Source organism: Pempheris klunzingeri, chromosome 1, assembly GCF_042242105.1.
Source record: "Pempheris klunzingeri isolate RE-2024b chromosome 1, fPemKlu1.hap1, whole genome shotgun sequence".
In the NCBI taxonomy this organism is placed as follows: Eukaryota; Metazoa; Chordata; class Actinopteri; order Acropomatiformes; family Pempheridae; genus Pempheris; species Pempheris klunzingeri.
The window spans coordinates 9,679,525-9,707,116 of NC_092012.1; the positions used below are offsets into that span (position 1 = coordinate 9,679,525).

Below are 27,592 nucleotides of genomic sequence, written 5' to 3' on the forward strand. Positions count from 1 at the left end.
ACACACACACTTTGCTTCCCTAATGCTCCCTTGAATTTTGGACTCTCTAGGAGCGTGAGCGCTTGCGGCAGGAGAAAAGGGATGAGAAGCGCCTGAACAAAGAGCGTAAACTGGAGCAACGGAGGCTGGAGCTGGAGATAGCGAGGGAGCTGAAGAAGCCAAATGAAGACATGTGTCTGTCTGATCATAAGGTAGTTAAGATAGTAGCTCATCCGGTCAGTGCTGTGAATGCAAAGTTTAGAAAAAAAAAAGTTTTAGTCCAGACACGGTGTGATTGTGAGGTTTTTTTCATTTGAGTACTGCTAAATACATGTATTTAGGGCAGCAGGAGGGCACAGGCGTACAATTCCTGTATGATTATTATTATTGTTATTATTATTATTATTATCATTATTATTATTAGAAGTAGTGGTAGTGGTAGTAGTAGTAGTAGTTGTAGTAGTATTAAACAATAAGTTCATTAATAAGAATATTTCCTTGATGGTCAGTACTTACCTTAAGACCTCATGGTAGTGAGTATTTTTATATGCAGCTGCTTCTGCCCCCAAGTGGTTAAAAGAGAGTACTGCACAATATAGAAAAATGAGCTGGAACTGAAAAGCACCATCTTGATGACAATCAGCAGATGTGACAGCTTATATACAGTATAATGACAGCTTTTCTCCCATTTCCTATAGTTGTTTAAATCATAATTTCCTTTAGTCCATTCTGAATTTGACAGATTTATCTCACAGTAACACATACAGCAATAAAAACAGCTAACAATCCTGCCTTTACCCACTTTCTTTTGTCCAGTCTCTACCTGAGTTCTCCCGGATTCCTGGACTCATCCTGCCAGGACGTGCCGTGTCAGACTGCCTGATGCTGATGCAGTTCCTGCGAGGCTTCGGGAAGGTTTTGGGGCTCGACTTGAATGTGGATGTGCCCACCCTCGGCATGCTACAGGAGGGCTTGCTCAATGTGGGGGACAGCATGGGCCACGTCCAAGACCTTCTGGTCAAACTGCTTTCTCTGGCTGTCTGTGATCCCGGTTTGCCACCTGGACAAAAGGTGATCTAGTTCAAAGTTCATTAAGTCATGCATTGTGTATAATTTTAAACCAGTGAAACCAGCTTAACAATTACAGGGAAATATGGCACTTATTACTCAATCTGATAGTTTTGGTTAGGAGTGTCTTCAGGGCATTGTGATACATAAAATGTATTCATATTGTTGTAATATTGTTATATATTGTTTTATATGCCAAACATTTGATAAACTCATTAAGTATGATGCATTGTTTGAATTTTAAATACCAATCAGTTTATGTTGCACCTACCGAAGTACCTACGATCCCAAAATATCTCTGAAGTGTTAATGCATCGTCATTAATTTCCTCTGAAAGGAACTGTTCCTCAGTGACAAATAACAAGCCTATAAGTCAGATCAAGTTTGTCAATCAATCAGTCAATCTTTATTTATATAGCACCAATTCATAGGATATGTTATGTCAAGACACTTTCCATAAAGAGCAGGTCTAGACCAAACTCTTTAATTAAGAGAGACACAATGATTCAAGAGTTTAAAATTAAGGATTTGAGAATCCCCACATGAGCAAGCATCAGGCATTAGGCAACAGTGTCAGGAAAACTCCCCTTTAACGGGAAGAAACCTCGAACAGAACCGGGCTCAGAGGTGGGCGGCTTTCTCTGTCAAGGAAATGTTCACCAACTTTACTTCTTTGTCATCCTCTCCTTCTCACCTCTCTCTTATCAGACAAAGACCATGCTGGGGGACCACCTGACCAATGTTGGCATCAACAGGGATAATGTGTCTGAGGTGCTACAGATGTACATGGGAGCCCATTGTGCCAATACAGAACTGGCCCTTCTGGCCCTCAGCCTGAAGACAAAGGCCTTCCAGGCTCATACGCCTTCTCAGAAGGCCTCAATCCTGGGCTTCTTGGCTAATGAGCTGGCCTGCAGCAAACCTGTTATCAGGTAAGACAAACAGTTAAAGCTGAAAAGTATCCAACTTGGGAATGTTTAGTGTGTATCTTTTTAATATACTCTGTGCCAGTGACATACTGTTGGATGGATATAAAGTTGTAATACTTCCTCTACCTCTAGATTCAGATCATTTAAAGCTAAAAAATTAGAATCCAACACTCCTATTCACCAACCACACAATAAAAGATATTTTAATCTACCATGTAATGTATGTGATTTTATATTGCCTAACACTCAAATTATTCATTAGCCAATAATGTTATGTTTTATTGATGCAGTGGAAAATGCTTAATAAAGCTGCAATAGGGAGCAATAATTTGAGTCCTTTTGATTATAGGCAAATTATGCAAGTATCAGTTTGTGCTCCAGGATACCGGCTTATTAAACTTTTTGCTTTTACTTAGATAGTTGCCAGCCTCCCTTAGCTTGCATCTTTTACTAAATATATTATCATTACTTTCTACCAAAAACATGTATGTGCATAGGCACAACTGTGACTGACAGGATTGTTTTCTTTTTGCAGTGAGATCGACAAGAGCCTGGATCAGATGGCTAACATGAGGAAGGACAAGATCATAATGGAAGGAAAACTGAAAAAGTGAGTTTTCTTTAACCCTAAAAAGGTAATATTTCAATTCTCTGTACACTACCATGCTGAAACCTGTGCGTGTTTATGCAGGTTGAGGACCATTCATGCCAAGCGCACAGGGAGGAGGGAGGTCAGCATGGGTGTGGAAGAGAACCAGTCTGTTTGCACTCCATCCTCTGCCACCAAACGCAAGAGGAAACTGGGTGGAGACAGCGATGATGATGATGATGACGACGATGACAGCGATGACCAGGCAGAGGAGGAGGAGGATGAGGAGGAGGAAGAAATGAAGAAGGTTAAAAAAGTGGAGACGTATGATGAGGTAAACAAAGATAGTTCCATCTACAGATGCTTTATAAAAATGGGCCGTGGAGGGTTGCTCATAGGTATTTGCTACACTTGTCTTGCTCTGTCAGGATGACGTCGACCAGGCCACCAGTCTCGAGGAGCTGGAGAAGCAGATAGAAAAATTAGCCAAGGTATGTTCTCATTTAAAATGTACAAGTGTTGTGGCAAAGATAATACCCGTTAACATAAATTTAAGGCATCAGAAAATGAATGCATGGTTGGTTGACACTGATAATGTGTGATTAAAAACGGAACACAGTGAGATAAAAAAAAGTCTCTTGGGGAAGAAAGCATGAAACGATAAACTACATTAGCATTATAGCTGTTTGGTTAAGCAGGACGTCGCTGTATGTTGCCATGAGGATGTGTTTGTTTTTTAAATAAAATGTAATATAATATATAGGTAACACCACAAACACCTCCTACACTTTCTTTGGAAAAAAAAATATGTTAATGATGAAAAACATACTTTTGTAAAATAGCTTCAACCTCTAAATGCTTTATTGTACCATGTTTATAAAAAACAACCACGTGTTTTGTACATTTTTTGAGCATGTATACTGACAATGGGCTATTTGCTAATGGATGCTAATGGAATTAATTAACTTAATAAATTACCTCATTAGTATAGCATGTAATGCTTAATATATCACGGTGATTACAAAAGGACATTAGGTAACATAAATGTCTTTTGTTTTTCTGAATGCATGTAGATCAAAGTATTGCATAGAAATCACAGAGAATGTTTTGTACCATTGCAGCAACATCATCAGACCAGAAGAAAGCTGTTTGAAATATCCCATTCTCTGCGCTCCATGATGTATGGCCAGGACCGTTACCGCCGCCGGTACTGGGTACTTCCCCACTGTGGAGGGGTCTTCATTGAGGCCATGGAGAGTGGAGAAGGTAGTTACAGTACAACACACTCTAAGTGTGATATATTCTTATATTAACGTGCTTCAATTTGGTCGTTGGACATATTAAACACTGTCTGGAAAATACAAATCAAAGTATCTGATTTGATGTTGCAGGAAAAGGGAAGAAGACATGTTTTGTAAAGAATAATAATCCCTCACTTGGAATATCATTCACAGCAGTTAAGTTTACAGCTCCATTTAACAGACACTTTGTCATTTCCCTGCAGCTCCAGAGGAACTGGAGGAGGAGCGACAGAGGAGGAGGAGAGCAGCAGAGGAGGTCAAGGTCAAAGATGAACCTCAGGAGATCGAGGTGCAGAAGGAGAAACCCACAAACCTTGATGGACAGAGCCCTCGAACTCAAAGCTTGGAGCAACAGAAAGAGGAGGAAAAGGAGCATGAGGGGAAGAAAAACTCCCCGACCGTCTTCTACCAGCATCCAGGCTGTGTATCCAAACTGTGCACATTCCGGGACGTCAAGAAGGACGTTGGCAAAGAAACTGTGAAGGCAGAGGACAAGGATAGTCCCCATGTGAGACAAAATGGCAGCCCCGTGGGGACTCCTATTGCCACAGTAACATCATCCTCCCCCTCTCATAATACCTCTGAGCCGGCAGTAGCAACATCCCCTTCCGTGGTGACCACTAATGACACTACCAGCGTCCCTCCCCCAGCTTCAACTCCCTCATCTGTCCCGTGCCCACCAGCCCCACGTGAAAGCCCAGGGAACACTCCTCCAACCTCATCCCCTGCTCCCTCTCCACAGCTCGCATTCCAAGCCAACGACCAGCTACTCAGAGTCCTGACAGAGAGGAGCGGACACTGGTTCAGTCTGCTCCCTCGCAACCCCTGTGACCTCTCCTCCCTCACCACAACTCCTCCCGTAGCGCCACGTGTGTCTCCCCCAGCGTCCTCCACCCCAGCCAGGCCCAGATCCCCACCTCAGTCCCCTGCCCTGCCTCTCACCCCTTCTGCTGCCTCAGCTTCCGCCAGCCCTCACCACCCAGCTGGCCTCCTGAACTATCCTCTATCAGCCCTGCAGGTGAGGCTGCTGGCCAGACACAAATAGACATAGCTGTGGTTTGGTGCAGTTATATTTGCCATTTACCAGATCACCTCAACTCTCTGTTTCGCTCTCCTCTACCTCCACCTCCCTCACCCTTTTGTTTTTCCTCTTTTCTCCCCAGGTGAAGTCAGGGGGTTCATTGCTAGGAGTTAGTTTCGGAAACTGGCCCAGTGGCATGTTAAGTCCCAGCCTGCCTTTGTGCAACAGCCCCAGTCCCATGCCGGGTCACTCTCTGGAGGGCAACACAGCAGCAAGTGTCTCCAGTAAGAGTGAATCACCTGTACCTCGCATTGAGAAAACCTCATCCATACCCTCTCCTGCCCTGGAGATGCCCAAATCCCTGGACCACCCCGCACCTAGGCCTATTCCAGAAGGTGAGTGACAAAAAACACTGAGCGAGGTGGCCATAATCTCCATTTTTTAATTAAAAAAAAATCACCTGCCTGAAAAGATTTCACTTGCCTGAATAATCCAATATAATTGGATTAGGGAACGTTCTGCTCTGCTGTATGCAGTTTCATTTGGGTATAACATAGCTGAATGAAGCACCCTTTTACAGTGATGTATGTTCAGTGTCTTCTTGCTTACATGCCTGTTTGTGCTCATTGTCTCAGAGATGCTGACAGGATGGTGGCGGGTGTCTGACATCGAGGAGCTGAGGGCTTTAGTGAATGCTCTCCACAGCCGAGGCATCAGAGAGAAGGGCCTCCAGAGGCAGATGCAGAAATACATGGAGATCATCCCCCAGGTCTGCTCCAAACACAGAGACGGTAAGTGTCTCAACACTTCTGCTGAGCACATTATAGTTTGGATTCGTGAACAGGATTGAGAGTATGTAGAAAGTAGATTATTTCTGTAGTACACAGTAGAATACTGTGCAAACACTGTAGTATTAATGATCGACCCACGTTGAAATCTGTTCATATTTGGCAACATTTTTCACGTGTTAACCTGCAACAGTGAGCGTAATTGTGTATGTATTTGTGGCTGACTGTCATCCATCTAGTGGCCATGATCGAGCTGCGTGAGCTGGAGGAAAGCCAGGTCAGCGTGGAGTCAGTGCGGGGCTGGTGTGTTGAGGAGCAGGCGATGGAGATGGACATTGCTGTGCTGCAGCAGGTAGAGGAACTGGAGAGGAAGGTCACTGCAGCTAGCCTGCAGGTCAAGGTAAAATACTTACACAAGAACACAAATACCCCACTATGCATTTTGTTAGTATTATCAGTATCAGCATATTGAAACATGAGATCAGACGAAAAAAGACTGAACATCTGATTTTCTCTGCCAGGGCTGGACATTTCCAGACCCTCAGTCCGAGCGAGAGGACCTGGTGTATTATGAGCACAAGCCCCCCACCAGAGCAACGCCAGCGTCAGCAAACGGGGGAGACAAGGACTCAAAGGAGCATCCAGAGGAGCGGGGGGAGAAGGGCGGGGTGATACGTCACCCGGACAACCCGCTGGACATAGCAGTGACACGTCTGGCTGATCTGGAGCGCAACATCGAGAGAAGGTACCTGAGGAGCCCCTTAGGTACCACCATTCAGATCAGGCTGGATAATGTGGGTACGGTCACTGTCCCTGCCCCCGCCCCATCCACTAGTGCTGACAGGGAAGGGTAGGTCATTTCTCCAACCAAAGCTCCCCACTCTCCCACTAAGACCCTTTCCTCTCTCTGTATGTGCTTTATGTTTCCCATATTACTTAAAAAGTGAGGGTCTTTGCTGCTTTCACAGCAGGTTTTTGTGGTGGCTTGTTGCATTTTTGTTCGTTTCTTTGGTCTTGTGCAGTTTTTTGGGTGGGGTGGGGACTCCACTCAGCTTCATTTCCTCTATAGCCATTGTTTACTGGCTTACCGTTTTTTTTTTTTTTTTCTGCAGTCATCTGCATGGTGTTGTGCATCAATAACCTTGGTTATGGGCATATTCATGGCTCCCACTATACAGCATACACTTACACAGGTTTTACTCCTTCACTCTTTCTGCATGACATCCCCTCAACATAACAAAATCGGTGTGTACCTCTTCCCAGCGCCCTACACCCCCAAAATCCTCATGCCTGTCTCTGCACAGCTGGAACTCTTTATGGCCTGCTGTCTTGTTGGCGGCTGGTTCAACTGATACAGTTTACTGTTTTCGCGTGTGTGCAAACGTGCCCACATATACACGCACCTGTGTGCCTTTTCGTATCTCATCGTCTTCACATCATTCTCTATTATCTTCTCCCAGTGGTGAGGAGGAGGTGGCCCATGGCATGAAAGTGTGGAGGAAGGCCCTGAGTGAAGTGCGCAGTGCTGCCCAGTTGGCCATGTGTATCCAGCAACTGCAGAAGTCGATTGCCTGGGAGAGGTCCATCATGAAAGTGGTGAGCAGCGAATAAATTAGACACACATCATATTTCCACCCCATTAATTAGAAGCAAGCTATATTCAGGAAGTGTATGATTGAATTCAATGGATGCACTTTGTTTTTTTTAGTACTGTCAGATATGCAGGAAGGGGGATAATGAGGACCTCCTCCTGCTGTGTGATGGCTGTGACAAAGGCTGCCACACTTACTGTCACAAACCCAAGATCACCAGTATCCCAGAGGGAGACTGGTACTGCCCAGCCTGCATATCCAAGGTATCAGAGCCTTTTATATTTGCATTTTTATCTGTCTACAGCGGATCACCACAGAATCCTAACTACGTATATGTGCATGTGTTCCTTTTGATTCACACATTCTTCCATATTTTAGTCTAGGAAGCCAAGAATATATCCACACCATAAAAAGCTTTTGCCAGTGTTGACAGCTAAATATTTAATCTGTTGATGGGAACATGGTGGTGTGGAGGTTAGCACTGTTGCCTCACAACGAGAAGGTCCCAGGTTTGAACCTGGGGTCTTTCTGTGTCGATGCTCTCTCTGTGCTTGCGTGGGTTTTCTCAGGGTAGCTTCCTCCCAAAGTCATCGGGGATAGGCTCCAGCACTCCAACCTCTGTCATGCTCAAAGAATTGTTTTTTTTTAAAGAGTTATGGGGTCTTTTACGCCTTTATTTGAAAGTGGACAGTAGCGATTTTAGGAGTAAATTAAGGGAGAGAAAAAACAAGAAAGTTCCTTTATCCTATTAGGCGGCAACAAAACTCTCCATTCATATTCATACCAATAAAACTTTGAGAAGAACAACATTTATTTCAAGTAGTACAGAATGTTTTTGTGTAGATGTCGGCAGAGAAGAAATGAAATGTCATTGGTGGTGTAAGAAATTACAAGTCTAATATTAGAATGTAAGTACATTTTACTATTAGTTTTAGTTGCACCAGACTTCAGCAAATGCATTGTGTACTCTGTGCAGGCAAGCGGTCCCTCTCCTAAAAGCAAAAAACCTCCAAGCAAACAAGTAGCATCCAGCGGTGGAGGTGGTAAGAAAGGTGGAGAGGCGAAGAAGAACGGCAAGCAGACCGGTAACGGGGAAGTGTCGGAGGATGACCCATCCAGCGCCAGCAGCACACCCAAGAAAGGAGCAAAGGACACCAGCAGGAAGAGGAAAACAGAGGAGAGCTCACCTGCTCTGCCAGCAGCCAATCAGGAGAGCCCTGTGTGTGTGAAGCGAGCCAAGACAGCTAGAGACAACAACAGGGACCTGGGATTATGCAGGTATGTGCCCATGGCTTGCTCACACATGTCTTTCTGTTGGATTCTTCATTTATATGTCACCGTCTAATGTTGTATGGTAGTTGCCGTCTACTGTAGGACTGTATCAAGAAGTTGCACAGAGTTGACGTCCTTTCACTTTATCAGTAAAAAAGATTCTTTTGTGGTCTAAACCTGAAATTTAAGGTCTTCGTGTAACAAATCTTTTCTACCGACATTAAAAGTTAAATACCTCTCATGAGTGGTATTTTTCAGCTGTGTGTCTAGTTTACTTTCGGTTGTTAGTAGCTCATAAAAACACAGACATCACTGGTGACCTTATACCAAGTACAAACTGAAAAAACTCCACACCACTTGGGAGCAGCAAAAACAAGATGCTCATTATTATTACCTTTTACTTGTCATTGTCATTAACATTCATGTCGAGTCATGTCTGTGTCCACCGGATGAATATGAATTAGATATTCACTTTAATGTAGCTCTGTTTTGGGTCTCTACAATTCCTGAGGGAAATATGTGGCCTTTTTGCTGCTAAGTGCTCCACGATGTTCACCAGCTAGTCACTGGCTGTGTCGGTCTGTTGTTTGGTGTTTAACTAGAAGTGTAAATTGCGTTTTCAGAGCTTTTTGCCTGCTGTGGCCCAAAATATAAACCAAAACAGTAACACTGCAGACCATAATACCAAAACAATGAGCTAAAAGACACTACTAATACTCTGAGAGGAACACCAGAGGTGGTTTATTATTTGTGTCTGATAACATAAAGATCCCTACAGAGATAGACCTGTAAGATTATTTTTATTTAACCAGAAACAGTAACATTCAAACCCACCGGACTCCCTTGAGAAAAACAGTAATTTTACCTTGCAGAGCACGAAAGTGGCTCGTTTACCGCTGCCTGGATTAGTTAGTTTGTTTGTGTTATTATTGTCTGTTACACAAACATTGTGTTGGATTCGAACTAACCCTTTAAAACACCAAAGTCACACAATAACACAGACAGACTTATCAAGCCAGCAGTAGACCAGCAACTCCCATGTTGAATCACTGTTTTTGTCAGTGCAGTCTGGTGGTGAACCGTACAATACTTTGGCAATTTCTGGTTTAACAAAAGGGATCTTACAGGTCTGTCTCAATGGGGATCCTTTCTGTAATGTTGTCAGACACTCAAGGAACAATCTGAGCCTGTCAGTGACAAAAATAAGCATTTTTAGTGGACATACTTTGATCTGGTACAGTTCTCTGTAAGGATTACTTCACAGCCTTTGTAGCTCGTACGCCACTCATTCTCGGCTGCCGGCTGAGGTAATCTACTGGACCAATTCCAAACTTTTTGTACCTACCAGTAATTTCAAACCCAAAATATGTCAACATAGGTCAGCTGCCCACTGTGTTAACCAAGGCTTTATTCCTGGTCTGTGCCCAACCATATGTGTCTGTATTTGTGTGTGTTCAACAGGGTACTCCTTGCTGAGTTGGAGCGGCATCAGGATGCATGGCCTTTTCTCACACCCGTCAACCAGAAATCGGTCCCTGGCTACAAGAAGGTCATCAAGAAACCGATGGACTTCTCCACCATACGTGAGAAGCTTGTGAGCAGCCAGTAAGTTCCCATCACTTCTTTGTTGTTTTTCTTACTAGAAGACTTCAGGGCCTTTGCACAGAATTTCAAGTTAGAGTAGTGTTTTTCAGAAAACAGGTTTTAGTTACACCCCAGTATGTGATGTATCAGCTGTGTGTCAGTTAGACTTTCTCACGTTTTGTTTTTTTATTTCAGGTATCAAAACCTGGAGACGTTCATCATCGACGTTAACTTGGTCTTTGATAACTGCGAAAAATTCAATGAAGACAATTCAGACATTGGCCGCGCTGGTCATAACATGAGGAAGTTCTTTGAGAAGCGCTGGACTGAGCTTCTGAAACAAACAAACTAAAAGCATCTGTTCAGATTCTCCCCATAAACACATTCAGCTTTTCATAACGGAGCACCAGGTTTTACTTTAATTCTTATTTTCTCATGGAGAATGTGGCTTTGCGGGACGGAAGAAGTCAAATCCTTAATGAGGAATCCATGGTGTGCTTAAGAGAGATGTCACCTTGGGGGGGGGGGGGAGTCGTTACATTGGTGCGCTGGATTTTATTACAACAGGGATAAAAGCCCCAAAGAGTCCCAGAGAAATGGGGTGTTGTAGTGCAATACCATTCCCTGTCTCAGAACACTGCACTGAATTAATCCTCAACTGTCACTGATATGTCTGCGCTAGGATACTTTCCACTACTTGTAAATAGTCTTTTGTTATTTAATCGTATTATAGTGAATGTATTTAATTTTGTAATAATTATTTATGAATCAAGGTCCACTTCATTTTCTATGAAAAGGAAGAATCAGCTGAACTGCTTTGAATTAAAAAAAAAAAGGAATGTGTCTTTGTGTTATACATTTTCTCCCAAATATCAAACAAAGCCAAGAAAAAAAAAAAACTGTTTACACTGTTCAGTGCTTTGGGGCATCAGAGGACTGTATTCATTTGTTCAAACTGTAAAACTGCATTTATTTACAGGAACAGCAGAGGAACAGTTAGACAATGGTGATTCATGTGTATATACTGTTTATTAATGTCAATATTATGTCTTGTTTGGAACAATGTGTAAAAATTGTTTAAGAATATTAAGATATTGTTTATGCCTTAGAATGATTGTAGCATTCTATTTTAGTGAACGTGATGAAAACATTATCATAAATATTGTTTGTACAGTATATACATATCCTCTGCAAACACTGTGGTATCCTTAATCTTGGTAGTGCCTACCCTTCCAACAGGGGCATGTAGGGGATGTTATTGTTTTTAGTTTTCATTCTTATGACATTATTTTTTTATATGATTTCAATCCAACAAGGCCTCCAAAGTTGGACAGTGACACAGAAATCATTCCTCACCATAGAAGAAAAAAAAAAAGGAACAACAAGCATTCAGTTATGCTTCCATGATGCATTTTCTCGTAATCTGCCACAATACAGAGGACCTAAGGCCATTTGTAACCACTGTGTTGAACCTTGCTGTGTGTTGTGGCCTGATGGAGGCAGCTAGATTTTTTTGTACCCAAGTCAAGAGTACTTGAAGTTACTTTATTTAAGATATTGTGGAATAAAAGTATCATTCTTTTGTAGGAGCTTTATTTTTCACTAGTGTGTGGCACGGACCTATTAAAAGGATGTTTTTCAACGTAAATGTCTTTAACTTGTTTTATTTCAATTCCATCTCACAGAGCCGTGTGTGACGCAGGCCGCTGTGGTAGATCTGTGGATTAATTCTTCTCAATCTATCCAATTAGAAATGTGTGCATTCATGCAATCACCACAATCGGATTCAATTCAATTTTAAGGTTTAGAGTTTTGCATAAGGGTATGTTTTTTTTCAAGCTTAACAGTTGAAAGTCTGTTGAAAGTTTGACTAATATCTTACCATCAAATAACTCAATCCAGCAATGCAAACAAATCACAAGACTGGTGCCAAATACACAAACATTTAGAGATCCTGGAAAAGTGCTTTAAAATGCTGCAAACTCAAAAATAAAACTGTGAACAATTTCTTAATGCAAACCGTATTTCCCATACGACTAATTTAAAGTCAGACATCCAAAATTTTGTTTTTGAGTCATTTAGGAAACAGTGACCGCTCACAAAAATGTGGAAATTTAAAAATGTGGATGACAAAGATAGTGTTTAAACCTCGCCATCCTATTTTTTTCCCAAAAAAAAGATAAAAGAAATCATATGGCTTATAATTGTAAGCAGAAGCAGAGCAGAAAGAAGAAAATGTCAGTCTGATGAATAGCCTACAGATAGTGACAATTGCAAGTGCGCATTATTACAAATAGTTACATATTTGACTCAAATGTGTAAAATGCATAAAGTTAGTTGTGGAAGAAACATTTAGATAATTTACTTACTTAAAGTAACAACAGCACACTAGAAATTTCTCCATTATAAGTACAAATCCTGTATATTCAATACTTACTTAAACAACATTGTAATGTCATAGTTAGTCAAGGTGGCGCTAATTTTAAACTACTTAATTTACTTTAGGATAGTTTCAGGTATTCCAGCGTATCATATTGTACCATAATCACATGTTTGGACAGTAGCTTACTGTGTCTGTCTTGACCTGAAAAGGAACCGGTAATCAAGGCTGTAAAATAAATGTACTGAAGTAAAGACTGAAATGTTTCTCTCAGAAGTGAAGCATAGTTGTAGTTTAAAGTAGAATAAAATGGAAACAGTACCTCGAAATTGTACTTTGGGAAAAGTACTTGAGTAAAAGAACTTTCCACATTATTATTATTATTATTATTATTGTTATTATTAATATTATTATCATTATTAGTCTTTATTGAACAAAAACCATGCAAAATCAATGCAAAAATCTGAATAAGCAAAAATGATTTATGCCAGATTTAGCTGTTGGCTAATTTACATCTATATGTTGGTAGGTCAAAGTATATGAGTGTTATAGATAGATTGATAGATTGATAGATTGATAGATTGATATGAGGTTTTGAGGTGAAATCTGAGGTGAAGACTTCAAAGATACTCACGTCTGCAGACGCCGAGGGTGACGTAATCCCCGATACGTCACGGTCAACAAACCGGAAGTAAACAACACTCAACTGCGCGGACGACATGACAGAGAAAGGTACAGTACTCTGCCGTAGATAACATTACATTTAGGTTCAGCTTCATTTTCCGTCTGGGTTTGCGCGGTGGGTTGTTTTGCTAAACGTTATTCCCGCTGGTGAATAATAGTTGACATTAAAACAGGAAGTAGAAACTTGCATGTCGGCCGTTAGCTTGAGCCTTAGCAACAGGATCTACAGACTATCTACAGACTGTCTACAGCATCTCTGTGGCTTCACTGTTTACTACTTTACTATTTGTTCATGGTCATGACTGAAATGACAAACATACTTTCTCCTAGGCTAGAAAAAGGGAAAAGCTATATGAGTTTTTGTAAACTTTATTGCGTACAAACTGTTTGTTTAGACTTTAACTCCAATCAAACCAAAGTTAAGATTTGACTCCCTGAAGACTTGAGGAATAAACAGTGAATGTACTTTTCAGCCTTTAACCTGGTAACAATCCTTAAATGTTAAAAAAAATTTCAATAACAGATCTAATTTGTCTGCTTCTTTTCTTAAATGTTCAGTTATTGTCCAGATTAGACTTGAACATTTACAAGGATGTGGTCTCAGCTGTGTACAACACTAGAAGTGGCAACTAACAATTATTTTCCCTTTTATTATTTTTTAGTTGGCACATAAACAGCCCAAAAATAGTTTAAAAATTGCTCTTGCACAATTTCCAAAAGGCCAAGATAATGCTTTGTTTTGTCCGACCAACAGTCCAAAACCTGTTCATTCACATTCACAGTGAGCTGCAGGTGGAGATGGGCTGGGATAAATGCTGAGGGGAATAATTGGGAGATGAGGAACAGGTGAGCAGGTGGATAAAGGAGGAAGGTGACGGGGTCCTGTGGGAAAGTCTCAGGGCATCTGGTGGATGGATGGAAAATGGCAAGTCTGGAGAGCTCCTAAAAATGCCTGGGCCTGAGGGTAGACAGAGCACGGCTGAAGACGGAAACAGTGAAATAAAAAATACCGAAGCACCCATCGTGACAAGATATCAAGTTATCACTATCACAACAAACAGAGAAATTCTCACATTTAAATAGCTGGAACACATGAAAGTTTGGCATCTTTTGTTGATAAATGATGAATTATTATCAAAGGTGTTGCTGATACATTTTCTGCCAACAATCTAATCGATAAATAACTAATTGTTTCAGCTCTAATGCTCTGTATGGTTAATGATCAGTAATCAGACCTGAAACACTTCTTTGTTTACCAAGACTTGCCCCAAAATATTACAAACAGCTCTGGTTTATGGAACAGTGTTAGCTAATTCAGCAGGAATACAACATGTGTCGAGTCATTTCATATTCTATGTTATATCATATATTATATATTCTCATTCCCTCCTGTGCTGTGTTGGAAAAAGAAACTGTTGGATTATACCATCTCTCTGTGAACCTGACACCCAATTACTTAGATAAAAATAAACAATTTTTCCTTTTATATAATGTTTTTTTTCATTCCCTCTATGTGAACTTTAGGACCAGCTCCCCAAATGACGTCTCTGATTTGCACTTTACAAGACCATCGAGACGATGTCAACTGGTGCGCCTTTTCAGGCGAACTGTTAGCCACGTGTTCTGGGGACAAAACCCTCAGGATATACAGCACCCGTGACTTCTCGGAGCTGCCCTTCTCACCGCTGTCAGGACACGGCTACAGCGTCCACTGCTGCTGCTTCAGCGCCTGCGGACAGTTCCTTGCCTCGTGTTCGACCGACGCAACCACGATGGTCTGGTCCATGGTCACGGGTGATATCGAGGCCGTCCTGGAGCATCCTGGCCGCAGCCCTGTGAGGATCTGCGCGCTCTCTCCTGACTCGGCACACCTGGTTTCTGGTGCATCTAATGGCACTTTGGCTCTGTGGGATTTCCCCTCCAAACAGCTGCGCAGGTAATGGAAAATTAAGAGGGAATAGGTTTGGCTTTTTTTATATCGTAAATGATTGATAGATTAATTGGAAAAAGAATTTGCTACATGCAGGCACTTTATTTGTACATGTGCACAGTACAAGTCTCTCATATCTTGACAGAATGAGCTGTAAACTTCTCCAAACAACTCTCCTCACAGCGCTGTTTGCTGTTCCATGACATAATATTTGCATTATCCCGAAAGCATCCAATTCCATGTGTGATCATTATACTTGCACAATGGCAATAAAGTAGAATTAAAGTGAAAAAGCTGTTGATGCAGCTGCTGTTGGTTGTGTTTGCGAAGGACGGGAGCGGTGACTGACACAACAATGGTAGCCTGCTCCTTCAGCCCCTGCAGTCAGATGTTCATGACCGGCTCCACCTATGGAGACCTGCGTCTGTGGGACCTGGACATGAACCAGCTCCAGGTGGAGAAAAATGCCCACGACCTGGGGGTCACCTGCTGCGCCTTCGCTCCCAGCATCCTTAGTGGTGAGAAGCTGAACCATCGCTGTGTATTTATCAACCTCTCTGCAGCACATGGCTTCCTCCCGGTATTTGAGAGTAAAGACATCATAAGAATAAAATCCGAATTATACGTCTGTCATTCAAAGCTGATTATTAATGTAAAAAGTTTGACAGAGATATGAACAGAGGCAGCAGCAGTATATGTAAGATACCTTAACATTATATTTTGACCTTCAATTTGCTGGAAATTAATGAATAAGTATGTATGATATGGAAAAATTAAGATATTCCTCTATTAGTCCCATGACGGGGAAGTTTATAACTTACAAAATTAAACTAAAATGAGGCTCAAATGTGCACAAAACTTCAGTCTCTCAAACTCATTCATGAATCATCAAGAAGGTAATACAGGAGGAGACATTACTGTAATATTGGCATCTACCTTTCACGTTTACCAAGAGCTGTTTGGTCTTCGTCTGATTTTACTACGGGGGGGAATAACGTCTGCTGACTGGTTTGAGCTCGATCACGCAATATTTTAGTTTGTGTCTTTGTTTTTGTCCTTTAGGTGGTTCAGTGGTGCAGTTTCGTCTGGCATCTTGTGGGCAAGACAGTCAGCTGAAGATCTGGGCCATTAACAAGTTCAGCTCTGGAGGTAGAGCTGCAGAGTTGTTACATGTGAAGTGTTGTTGTCGTCTGAACAGTGAATAATTTGAGGCACAGCTCTGTGTTGGAGAAACTTGACTCTGCACATACAGTGGTTCTCTAGAAGAGGAACTAGTCTGAGGCTGAATATTGATTCGTGAAGTTTCTTCTAGTCTTCAGTGCGAGAACTCTGCATTTATGTAACTGGCTTCTAATATATCAGCACCAAAATATCAGGACAAATCCCCTCTGCGGCCAAATACAAGTACATTTTATTTCAAACAAATCCTGAGTAGCTGCCAGTCAAAGCCTTTTTTCTGTGTCTTTCACATTAAATTATTCTATCGGTGCACAGATTTAGCATATTTAACTTTCTCACTTATCTGCATTCAACACCTCCCCTCTGTTCTTCTTGTCTTTTTTCCTCACTGTTTTTTGTGGATTTTTATCAAGGTAACACCAACATTTCTCACTCACAGCACAATGCAGTCTTCATCAAAAGAACATCTCTTTGTGTATGGTGTATCGGTCAGTCTGACATCTGTCAGAAGGAATTTTTCAATTTTTGTGGCATTTTTTTTGCCTTTGTTCGATAGCCACAGTGAAGAAGCAGAGAGGAAATGGAGAGAGAGAGAGAGGTGTATGACGTGCAACAACGGTCGTCAGCTGAAATCAAACTGATGATGGTTGTTACCATTCGGCTATGAAGGCTCCATATGTAGCATGTGTGTGTATAACTACAATTGTTTTTCTCTTTTGCAGCATATAAAATGCAGCTCCTGCACACGCTGACTGGCCAGTCGGCTCCGGTGCTCTCCTGTGTGTACTCATCAGATGGGCAGCTGCTTGTGGCTGGGTAGGATCTTTAGGAAGGTCAAAGAAGCACATTGATGACTTTGAATGTTTTTAGCCTCTGCATAGAGACTGTATATACTCTACATTTCTGACAACCACTTTGTGTCCAGTTTTTAGATAAGGATTAGTGTGTGCTTACAAATACAGACGCTGGAGACACTTTAACAGACAGAAAAAATGTGTGATTCCCTCAAGAAAATTCACAAGAAATTGCTGGAATTGCAAGCCCATATTTTCAGGCTATATTTAACACAGATCTCTTGATCTTAAATATATCAGTATCTGTGTCTTGATCTATTTAGGAGAAACTGATGTGAAATATATATTGTTTCTCCTGGCCTTAGAAGTAGGCCACAGCTGACACAACTACAAGAGCGCAGTACCGAGGTGGAACCACTGGAGGGCGACGTTGTTTGCTTAATTTCTTTATGAATGAATGGAGATCTGAACATGCTGCACTTAATAGTCAGTTATTAAAGATATTGCTCACATTTTTTTCTCTATTTTTGCCTTCAGCTCTGTGGACAAAACTGTCACAGTCTACGATGCTGTGAGTACCTTTATTTTTATTGATTGACTAATAGATTTTTACCATAGACTTGAGTTATGCACCGCTCCATTCTTAATGTCATTTTCATAATTTGTTTTTTCGCTACGCTTTGTTTGCAGAAAAAAGCAGTTTTGCTTCACACACTCAACCAGCACGAGAGGTAAATACTCACTGATATTTGTATTATACTCACTAATTACTGTGGTTCATTTCTGTTATTTGTTTAAGTCCAGATGTCATCCTGCCAGACACAATATCCGCGTGTGTAGGTAGTTATTGGACTACATCATGTAATATCCTCTCACATAGTTGTAGCTGGACAACATTTTTATATTGAGATGTAGTGGTCTTCATGTCTACAAGAACAAGAAGTTAAACCCGAACACTGTCTGTCACAGTGTGAGCTCTTGAATATTTAACACATTTTATCAAATGTGTTTCTCTGCTCAAACTTTAAATAAACATTTTGAATTCATAGGATGAGCGTTAGTCTATGTTATCTCTAAGTGGTTTCAAAACTGGAAACAATTATTATAGGAATATTACAACATATTGATAATAGTGTAATGCTGTGATGATTCTGGTGGTATTAATTTTGTCCATTTTGCCAACTCCACCACTTGCGCACCTGATGTTGTTTGTGCAGAATTCCTGACAGAGGTTTTTCACACCACTTCCTGGCAACTGGTGGTAGCCCTCGTGTTTACAAATATACACAAATTCAGCCTGTCTTTTAATAAGCATATTTTCGGGGGGAAAATCCATTGCAGTGTTAACAAATACAACAAATAGATGTGACACTGAGATATAGACACGTTTAATTTTTTTGATACCAATAAAAAAACCACAGCCAGACAGTACGTGTTAGTAGATCATGACCCAACGTGGTCACAAAACATGCCTTGAGCATTTTTAGAAAAAAAGGTATCTCTCCCCCCACCACATACAAGCACATATAAGCCACAGCTGAATGATCACACTCGCAGGCTATTTAAGTCCATCAAGCCACCTGTGATTGAAAGGCAGAAAGCTCACTTCCTTTCAGCGGGGGAAAATGAAAGTCAGTTTGGAAAAATCACTAAGTGAAGTGGAAGCAGATGAGGCAAGTTGAGACAAAGTGGAAAAATGGTGGAAAAGTAAATCACAACACTTGACAAAATAACTCCAGGAAGCTCATTTGACTTTTGACAGACATGAAGTAACAGTGCGAGTGCGCGTGAGTGTCTTGAGGTCGGGCTAGTGCACGCCTTTCACTTCATTCTCACTTGGTCTTGAAGCCAACTAGCTTTTGTGGATCAACATTTCTGAGCAATCCAGCTTAGTATTTAGAGCTTGCTCTCATTAATGTTGCCTTGACTTTTTTGAATTTACCGAAAATGCGATTTTAATCCTTATTTAGATCTTAGTGCAGCCTTTGACGCGGTAAGCACTGAATTGGCCCTCTGATGGAGAACATTTCCATCACTGCTACATATTCAGGGCTGGTCTGAGTCGTGGTGCCCACCTCTTAACCGTATGAAAAGAGACAAACTGCACCTTTAGATCTTCAAGCCCTTGCAGCTGCTGTGAAGCTCAGAACTAAGATTTGGGGCTTTTGGCTTCAGTTTTTGGCTGCTTTGAATGGACCCGATCCAAACACAAACATCACTGTCCACTATTTTCCCCCTTTACTCTCCTTCCATTGTCTTTTTAATTGATACATTTGGACCTGCTATCTGTTATCAGACTTAGAAAGTTGCACCTCATTATTAACGGAAACCAGCACTCGGATGATTACTGTCCTCTGCTGCAGGTACGTGACGGCATGTGCCTTCTCTCCAACTTCACCACTAATTGCTACAGGATCAATGGATAAAACCGTAAACATCTGGAAGCTGGAGGACGGATGCAAGGCCCATGGTGGGAAAACACACACACACACACACGTCATTTACAATAAATATACACACACATCATAGATATGCAATATCTATATTTTGATGATGAATTACCTTTGTTTTGTCTTGTAATCTATTTTTGTGTCTTCCTTCTTTCCTGCACCTTTTATCCAATGGAAAGAGGGGAAGTCATTGCCTGGTTAGTTAGTTTTATCTTAAATATTTTATACTTTACACTATTTTCCACTTGAAAAGTGGAATGAGTTGCTCTTTTTTAATGTCAAATGTACGGCAAAACAGCAGCACTCTGTAGTCACAGACCAGGTGTTATTGATCCTGTCTTTGTCCCAGGTGGCAATCTTAAAGACAGTGCAGGTATTTTCAGCTAAATAAGGCTGTAGTCAGGTAAATCTGTAGCAGTTTTATTGGAAGAGTTGATAGCAGTAGCTTCTATTTCATCCGTGTGTTGCGATGTCACGAGTTAAACTAGTTTCATCTCAAGCTGAAGGACACAGGTGTTGTGTACAAGAGTGCTGTCTTTTTCCTTAATCACCCTTCAGTCTCAAGTGTTTCAAGTTTGCTCAAAGATTGCATCGCATTGCTCGTGTTTACAGTTTTCTTTTTTTGTGTGTTTCAGAGACGTCTGCTCTGACATCAAGAGAAGGTAGCTGTTTAAGTATATTACACTGAGGTGCCTATGAAAAGTATCTGTGTAGAAGCAGTAAATTAGACACCACGCACACACATTCAATATGTGTACAAAGAAAGAAAATAAGAACAAGTCATGTGTTTAGCAGCAGGTGCCGAGTCCAAGTGTGGTCTAACATTTCTGTCTGCAATGTGAAAGCTTCTTTTCACCTTTTAGCTTCATCTTGTCTCAATGAAAATATCGATGAAACCTCCAGACATTTATTTATATTATCATACAAGCCGTGCAAGCCACAGCCCCCCTAATCAATAATTGCTCAGCTGGATTCCAGGATAGTCTTGCATGGAGAATTTGTTATTTGGCCATTTTTCAAAAGGTGCAGCGGCTGTCAAAGACTGAACGTCTTGCTTTGACTCACCCCCAGCAGGCCGATCGAAGCTGCTGGTCAGCGATTGGTCGGAAGAGGATGTGTCAGCGTGGCTGGTGGAGGAAGGCCTCGGGGGATTGGTGGACAAATTCAGGGCCAACAACATAGATGGGACCGAGCTGCTCAGTCTCACCAAGGAAACACTGGCGTCAGAGCTGCACATAGGTGAGGAGGACAAACCTCACACGCTGCTCAGCGAGTGCGATGCCACTTCTCCAGTCCCTCGTTTTCTCACGGTCGTAATGCTTGCTTTTGTCTGAAATGTAAGAGTATAAATCCAGTCTTATGGGTATTACAGGCCTGGTCTGTTGTGAGAATGAACATGGACGTGTATGGATTAGGATTTTTGCACCTATTTACAAGGATAAAAGGCAGAACATCAAATTAAAGTAAGGGTGAAGGAATGAATGAATGTTGATGGGGGTTTTACTCAGCAAGATTACATAATATTAGGCTGCACTGCAAAAGTACTCAGCTTTGGGCTTCAGCACTTCTGACTTTAATCTGGAGCACTTCATCAGTTACATAACCCAATCCCCAAAACAGTATTTCCCATAAGGTATAAAGTGGATTTACACCTAATATCATTAGGCCTGCGTGCTTTTTTTTTTTTTGGGTAGTGGGGGTGGGGAGGTTGTTTATCAAACTGAATCAGGTACGTTTCTCTTTTTTTTTTTTCCTGCATGATTTGGAACCACAAGGCCAAAGTAGGAGTGTTATGCTGTTGATGTCAGTCTACCAGCTAAGCCAGCATTCGTCATGTAGTTGTCAGCAAATGTTTGTTGTTTTGCCATGCCGTCATTTCCATCCCACAGTCGCTGTCAATCACCCCTCAGTTTACACAGCTTCAGCGCTGTGACAGCTTGTGTTCACATTGTTCTGTTTTTAGTAACGTCGCACGAGTCCCACCTTTTTAGCAGAACTAACTCGGAGAACAGTATTCAATGGCAACATGTTTTATCTGCTGCATTTAAAGACAGAGGAGCAGGCGTCTTTTTTTTTTTTTTTTCAAAGGTGGGAGTGAAATCAATAAGCGTGCTTTCCTTCTAAGAGGCAGCGTAACAAAATGTACTAGTGAGATTATCAGGGACTTAACAAAGCTCTTTTTTATGAGATCATTCATGGTAAAACTTAAATAAACACTTCTAATTACTCGTGCAATCAGGGTATGCTAAACAGTGTTATGGAAACTACAGTATTCACACTAAAATGCTCTTGAGTGCCTGCTCAACTTTGAATTGGACAGACAGTCAGCAGACATGGTCTGCTCCCAACATGTTCACTCTCACCCACGCTCACATTTGGCACCCAAGAGTGAAAAGTGTTAAACGCAGAAATAACAAATGCTCAAAACCTTGGTGCTGATATAATTCTTTATATTGGTGTTTGGGTCAGTTCAGCATGTTCCCCTCGATGCTCTGGTGGTTTCTATTTTAACGAGAGCACACAAAAGCCTGATTGGTCTGTTTTTTCTTCTGACACATTTCCTCATTCCCTTGTTCGTGTGTGTGGTGTGTGTGTGTAGAGTCAGTAGGCCTGCGCAGTAAACTCCTGAGGAAGGTGGAAGAGCTGAAGAGTGATTCAGTGTGTTCAGGCATTCCTGATGAGTTCCTTTGTCCAATCACCAGAGAGCTGATGAGGGAACCAGTCATCGCTGCTGGTACGTGAAGATCAAACTTCTTCCTCTTAACACAATTTACACAACAGCTAATGAGACACAGACGTCAGAGATGTCTGTTGCTTCACTGTGAACGGATTGCGTGCGTTTGCTTGTGTAATCCGACCATACTGTGGACAATTCCCAACAGATGGATACTCATATGAAAGAGAGGCCATCGAGAGCTGGATAAACACCAAGAACCGCTCCAGCCCCATGACCAACCTCCCCTTGCTGACCACTCTGCTCACCCCTAACTTCACCCTGAAGATGGCTATTGGCCGCTGGAAGACCACCCACTAGCATCAGAAAGACCTCTGACCCACGGTGCCCCAAATATTTCCCCCCAAAGTAGACAAAAACCAGAATACTGTGATCACAAGGATTCCACAGCATTACAGGTACAAATATCTGATTTTGTTTAATTTGCGGTTTCTACGCACTGTTGGAGTTTCTGTGTTGGCTCTGCAGACTGTGATCACTGTGGAGCATAGAGGCAAGATCTTAGCAACAGGACTAAATGAAATTTAAGTTTATTAGGTTTTTATTATCAGTTACCTGCTAACACATCAAGTAGACACAGAGCAATATGGGCATCCCAGGGGCTTGTAATCAATATTCTTTATAATAACAAAGCTTTGTAGCTAGTTTCACGTGTGAACCTTCACTGCTTTGGTTCCCTCTCACTGGTCTCAGTGTCGTTTTTTCAGCGAAAAAGCTCTTAAAACCCACTGCACACTACCTGCTCAGCACCAAGCAGCAGACAGACACAGCGAGCAGCTAACTGGTGAATATAGTGGTGCATTTAGCAGCTTAAGAGACAGATGTTTGCCTCAGGAGTTGGTAGAGACCAAAACCAGAGCTTAACAAAAGTGAATATTGGACTTGCATTCGCCAGATGGCCACAAATATGACTCCACTTAGAATATAATGTTGTTCCGTATGTACTAGATGTGTAAATGAGCAGCTGTTGCAATGCATCAACTTAAAAAGGGATGATGTGTGAATTTTGTGTTCACAACTTGTTTCCGCCTATCCCAAGTGGCCAGAAAATCAGTTATCTAAGGTTTGGTCTGCCAACTCCTCTGAAAAATACTTTGATCCCTTTGTTGAGCTAAGTGACTTAGCTTAGACTTACTTTAGCTTTAAGTCGTTTTGCACAAAGCAGGTAGTGTAAAAGTAGTTGGTTTCAGCTGATAATGTCCACTCATCCAGTTTGTTCATCCGAATAAGACAACATGAGTTCCGTACTGACAGAAAACACCTAACGACTAAAAGAAAAAAATATATAAAATGTAGGCTCCTCATAAAAAAAAAAAAAAAAGATCTGAATAACATTTTGATGACCACCATGTCTGGTGATCTATTACCTTACAGCTTTTTAGCTGAACCATTTTTTTAAATCTTAAAATCAGTTGCATCATGGTATATGTATGAATAAAGTTCTTTGTAAACAAAGCTACAGTAAGTGGAGCTTTAACCCTTTATAGGGTACTCATTGAAATACTTAGAAATTCAACATTTCAACCTAGACCATTACTGGTGATCGTTAGACTTTTTTTTTTTAACTTTTGTAAGTTTTTGTAAAAAATAATTTAATTTTATGGTGAAAATCAGGGTCAATGAAGTTACCATATATGGTTTCTTGCCGGTCTGTCGTGTAGCCTGATTGTTGTTGATTAGCTTGGAGAAATCTTGTATCTCTACTGCCTCATGGTGAGGCAAGGGGCGGGCATTTTGAACTCCCACTTAAGTTACCAAATATGGTGCCTTGCCCGATAAAGGGTTAACAGAAAATGGTAATGTATGTTATCCTACTGAAAACATTATTTGCGCTACCTGCAGGTAGAAACTACATGCACATGTGTTAACATTGCATATGGTTTTTCTTTTTTAGATTGTTTGAACATTGCAGGGCCTTGCTTATTACAGACGCTATGGGAATAGTGCTTGGGCAAAGAGGTTCACGTCCCCATGCAAGCCAGCATCCAGCCTCTAATGAATTTATTAACATTAATGAAGACATTTCTGCAATATTCAGGAATTGCAATATCCACATTTTTACACAAGTAGTTTATTTTGATGACTTAAATTTCAGTTTAGATTAGTTAGGAGCTTTTATCCATCCATACACACTCTGAAGCTTAGGCAACACTTAATGTAATAATACTGTGAAATAAGTAGATGTGGAAATGTAGTTCTTCATTATGATTTTATTACCCCACAATAATAATGTGGTAACATTCTGTAATCCATAGTATGACTCTGAAAAGGGTATATGACAACTATGGAGATACAGCAATGTAAGAAGTCTCTTAAGATTTATCTTCGACTGTTGCTTATGTAAATCCTCTCTCTGTGTCCAAATAAACCAGTAAACACTCCATATGAATATGTTCTCTGCTATGCAAAAATAAATAACATATACTGTGAATATTATATTGAAGCAATCAATTCAATATTAGATTATGACAAGTTTCCAACAATGTCATGTACAGTGCCTTTTTTTTTTTTTATCAAATGTACCAAGAAAAAGAATCTCAAGTACACAAAGTAATTTCTTTCGAAGCCTGTAATGCTAACAGATAACCACTTACAGGGAAATATATAATCTGCAAATATAGTGTACACCGTACAAATATAAATGTTTTTTAAAAGACACTTGACAATAGAAATGGTCATATCCTGCAACTAATAGCATGAGGATTTTTATATTCATGCACAAAGCTTTCTCTGACTTCTATATTTGATATAATAAATTAAAAGTTTAGACAATATACTACTTTTTTTTTTTTTTTAATCCCTACTTAAGGTATGTCTGGTTTTCTTGAATACACTGGTGTAGCTGTAGACATGTAAGCAAAAGCATAGTAGCCTGAGTTGAACACTGGTTCTAGATTGTAAATGCAGTGCAGCAGCATAACTCTACAAAACAGGCTCAGGGAAGGGAGATGTTCTCAAACCAGTCTCCCTTGCTACCTTAGGTGGGGCATAGTTTGTTGAAAACAGCCTGTATCTGTGCTTTGATAAACTATATTCAGACGTTGGACTCTATAAATGAGCGTTTGGGTTTGATGGGAGCCATATGCAGAGCCGGGTTGTCTCTTGTTAGGCTCGCCTGTCTGTGCCTCCCGTCGGGGAAGCGTAGCTGGGAGGGTGCGGTGCCTCTGGCCTCTCGCTGGTGGAGCCGCTCTCCAAAGTCCCGGCTCTGGTGCTGGCTGTTGGCCTGACTTCCGGAGAGCTGCTCCTGGAATGAAGCTCGTTTGAACTCATTGTTGAACCCTTGGAACTCCATTACTGACATGCTGAAACTCTCCACCCCCTGCCCCTGGCGGCTCAGGCCAGAGGTCTGCTGGCCCTGGACTCGCACTGATTTGTCCATTACTCCCATGAAGGGCCGGGGTTTTAGCTCAGGCTTTGTCTTGAAGCTACCGCTGCTCTTGATGGGGCATGGGGCATCCGGCACTTGCTGCCTGCCGCCGTCTGATAGGTTCCCGCTGGAGGCCTGACTGGAGCTGGAGCCCCTTGAGCCTGCTGTTCCTCCTCCTCCTCCTCCTCCGCCACCCTCCCTCCTAACCTCCATACCAGACCCCAGAGCAAGAGCCAGGCCATCCAGAGCCACAGAGTGGGTGGACAGTCTGTCAGAGCCCCTGGAAAAGCTGGAGGAGCGGGGCTGGTACATCTGGAGAGGCCCAGGTGGAGAGGAGCTGTTGGGGGACATGGGGTGATAGTGCTCAGTGGGGCTGTGTCCAGAGTGTTCATTGGCTGACCCAGGGCTTATGTCAATGCCCAGTACCGGAGCAGGCCTCAGGGAGGTGGAGATGTGTCTGCCTGGCAGAGGACTGGAGGGGCCGCACAGAGAGAGAGGCCTGCCCCCAACTCTGCTCCCTGACTGGAGGGAGTGGCAGTGGTGATGAGTCCTGCTGCCCTGGTTCTGGGTCTGTCTGTTGATAGCAGGAACAGGCTCAGGCATGTCCACAAACAGTTGGTTCTGCACATATTCCTCTTGAGGGAAACATGGTGACTGATCTGCTAAACCAAAGGCCACACCTCCGGGGAGAGTCCTGTTTGGAGCGTAGGGATTCAGAGGCCAAAACTCTGGGCTTTTCCCACACTGCAGGCTTGCTTCCTCACCTTCCTCCTTCTCTTCCTCCTTCTCTGCATCCGTCTGCTCTGCTGGGGTTTGCCTCTCGAGGCTTCCCTGTGAATAGACGTCTGTCTCCTCGTCCGTGGCTTGCTGATGGTGGGTGTGAGGGTCCCTGTTGTAACCCTGTGCCGCGTTGTTGCTGGATAGCTTCTGATGATGTTTGCATTCCTCCTCTACCCGTATCAGCAGGCGTCGGATCTCCCGGTTGGATGGGGAGAGTCGTGCTGCTTCGTGGAGGTCTGCCAGCGCTGCAGCAAACTGCCTGGGGAGGACAGAGAGAGTGAACAAAGGAACTTTAAAAAATACTTAATTTACAGTGTCACAGAGACGTAGCACACCAGCGAACTGCTGATTCTCACAAGAATGACTTTCCACTGAGCAAAATGATACTGCTTTGAAATAATAGACTCCATTTAATACGGTTGTACCTGCTACTCCTCTTGGCACGTGCTCTGGCATAATACGCTTCGTAAGACCTGGGTTTGAGTTCCAGGGCTTTTGTTGCAAACTCCTCAGCTATGCCAAAATCCTGTGATTCCAGAGAGGAAAGTGCATTAAGGATTTGAATTTCAAAATAAAGATTAAGACGTTAACAAACAATGCCGCTATATAACGAGCTGCGTGTTTGAGTGACTAGACTGGAAAAAAGTGTTTTTATTATATAGATCTGACGATCGAAGCCTGTTTAATGAAACAGAACTCACGCTGCAATCAGTTTTAATTATTGACCAGGAACGGAAAGAGAGGGAGAGAAAACAGACAGAGAGCAGCTTGTTTTTCTGCTGTTTTTTTTTTTTTTACTGCTCTCATCATCACTCTCAGGTGAATATTTAATGACACGAACACATTGTGATTCTGTCCTTGAGAGTGAGGTCAAAATGGCAGCCTTGAATGTGAGATTGTGAACATTGCTGCTGAATGTTTAATGATGGTATCATGTAGTCTCTGTGCTGGCCCTTACTGCCTGCATTCTGATATAATATGAGGATTTAGCCAGCCCACTCACACATCCACTGTAAATAACCCCCTGCAGAGACACAGAGAAAGAGAGTGCGCTTGGTCTGCCAGAGAGAGTGACCTTATCACATCACATTATCTGCTCCATTATTCATCGGCCACAGTGACCCCAAGGATGGCATTTTTACACAGTCTGTTAGGACGTCTGTCATCACCA

At 41.9% G+C, this 27,592-nt stretch overlaps 3 protein-coding genes across 11 annotated transcripts in view; 2 read left to right on the top strand and 1 right to left on the bottom strand.

The window, feature by feature from the left end:
• Positions 1-11,771, top strand: part of baz2ba (bromodomain adjacent to zinc finger domain, 2Ba) — a 67,629-nt gene extending 55,858 nt beyond the window's left edge. For 4 of the 8 annotated variants that reach the window (XM_070828571.1, XM_070829352.1, XM_070829980.1 and 1 more), the window contains 17 exons: positions 51-191; positions 796-1,050; positions 1,756-1,979; positions 2,512-2,586; positions 2,668-2,899; positions 2,994-3,056; positions 3,687-3,831; positions 4,070-4,884; positions 5,030-5,282; positions 5,523-5,678; positions 5,915-6,075; positions 6,197-6,525; positions 7,136-7,271; positions 7,384-7,530; positions 8,244-8,545; positions 10,001-10,144; positions 10,319-11,771. In XM_070828571.1, the coding sequence (XP_070684672.1) occupies positions 51-191; positions 796-1,050; positions 1,756-1,979; positions 2,512-2,586; positions 2,668-2,899; positions 2,994-3,056; positions 3,687-3,831; positions 4,070-4,884; positions 5,030-5,282; positions 5,523-5,678; positions 5,915-6,075; positions 6,197-6,525; positions 7,136-7,271; positions 7,384-7,530; positions 8,244-8,545; positions 10,001-10,144; positions 10,319-10,475 (3,735 nt within the window). In that variant the 3' untranslated portion in view covers positions 10,476-11,771. The remainder of the gene's footprint in view (positions 1-50; positions 192-795; positions 1,051-1,755; positions 1,980-2,511; positions 2,587-2,667; positions 2,900-2,993; positions 3,057-3,686; positions 3,832-4,069; positions 4,885-5,029; positions 5,283-5,522; positions 5,679-5,914; positions 6,076-6,196; positions 6,526-7,135; positions 7,272-7,383; positions 7,531-8,243; positions 8,546-10,000; positions 10,145-10,318) is intronic. The other 4 variants (XM_070830762.1, XM_070833803.1, XM_070832251.1 and 1 more) reach the window with 1 other exon arrangement.
• Positions 11,772-13,185: 1,414 nt separating this feature from the next.
• wdsub1 (WD repeat, sterile alpha motif and U-box domain containing 1) lies at positions 13,186-22,907 on the top strand. 2 transcript variants are annotated; one of them, XM_070840787.1, is made up of 13 exons: positions 13,186-13,235; positions 14,712-15,123; positions 15,448-15,635; positions 16,180-16,266; positions 17,019-17,112; positions 17,628-17,661; positions 17,781-17,821; positions 19,454-19,560; positions 19,720-19,737; positions 20,176-20,202; positions 20,612-20,779; positions 22,140-22,274; positions 22,423-22,907. In XM_070840787.1, the coding sequence occupies exons 1-13, from the start codon at positions 13,223-13,225 to the stop codon at positions 22,572-22,574; spliced, it is 1,476 nt and encodes a 491-aa protein (XP_070696888.1). In that variant the 5' UTR covers positions 13,186-13,222; the 3' UTR covers positions 22,575-22,907. The 2 variants fall into 2 exon arrangements, with proteins under 2 accessions (XP_070696888.1, XP_070696971.1); XM_070840870.1 differs by having other exon boundaries at positions 20,615-20,779.
• A 1,753-nt stretch (positions 22,908-24,660) lies between these two features.
• Positions 24,661-27,592, bottom strand: part of LOC139202372 (protein TANC1-like) — a 32,139-nt gene continuing 29,207 nt past the window's right edge. Inside the window, exons 27-28 of the mRNA XM_070831832.1 lie at positions 26,847-26,947; positions 24,661-26,680 (exon numbers count right to left, since the gene is read on the bottom strand). Of these exons, the coding sequence (XP_070687933.1) occupies positions 25,309-26,680; positions 26,847-26,947 (1,473 nt within the window). The 3' untranslated portion in view covers positions 24,661-25,308. The remainder of the gene's footprint in view (positions 26,681-26,846; positions 26,948-27,592) is intronic.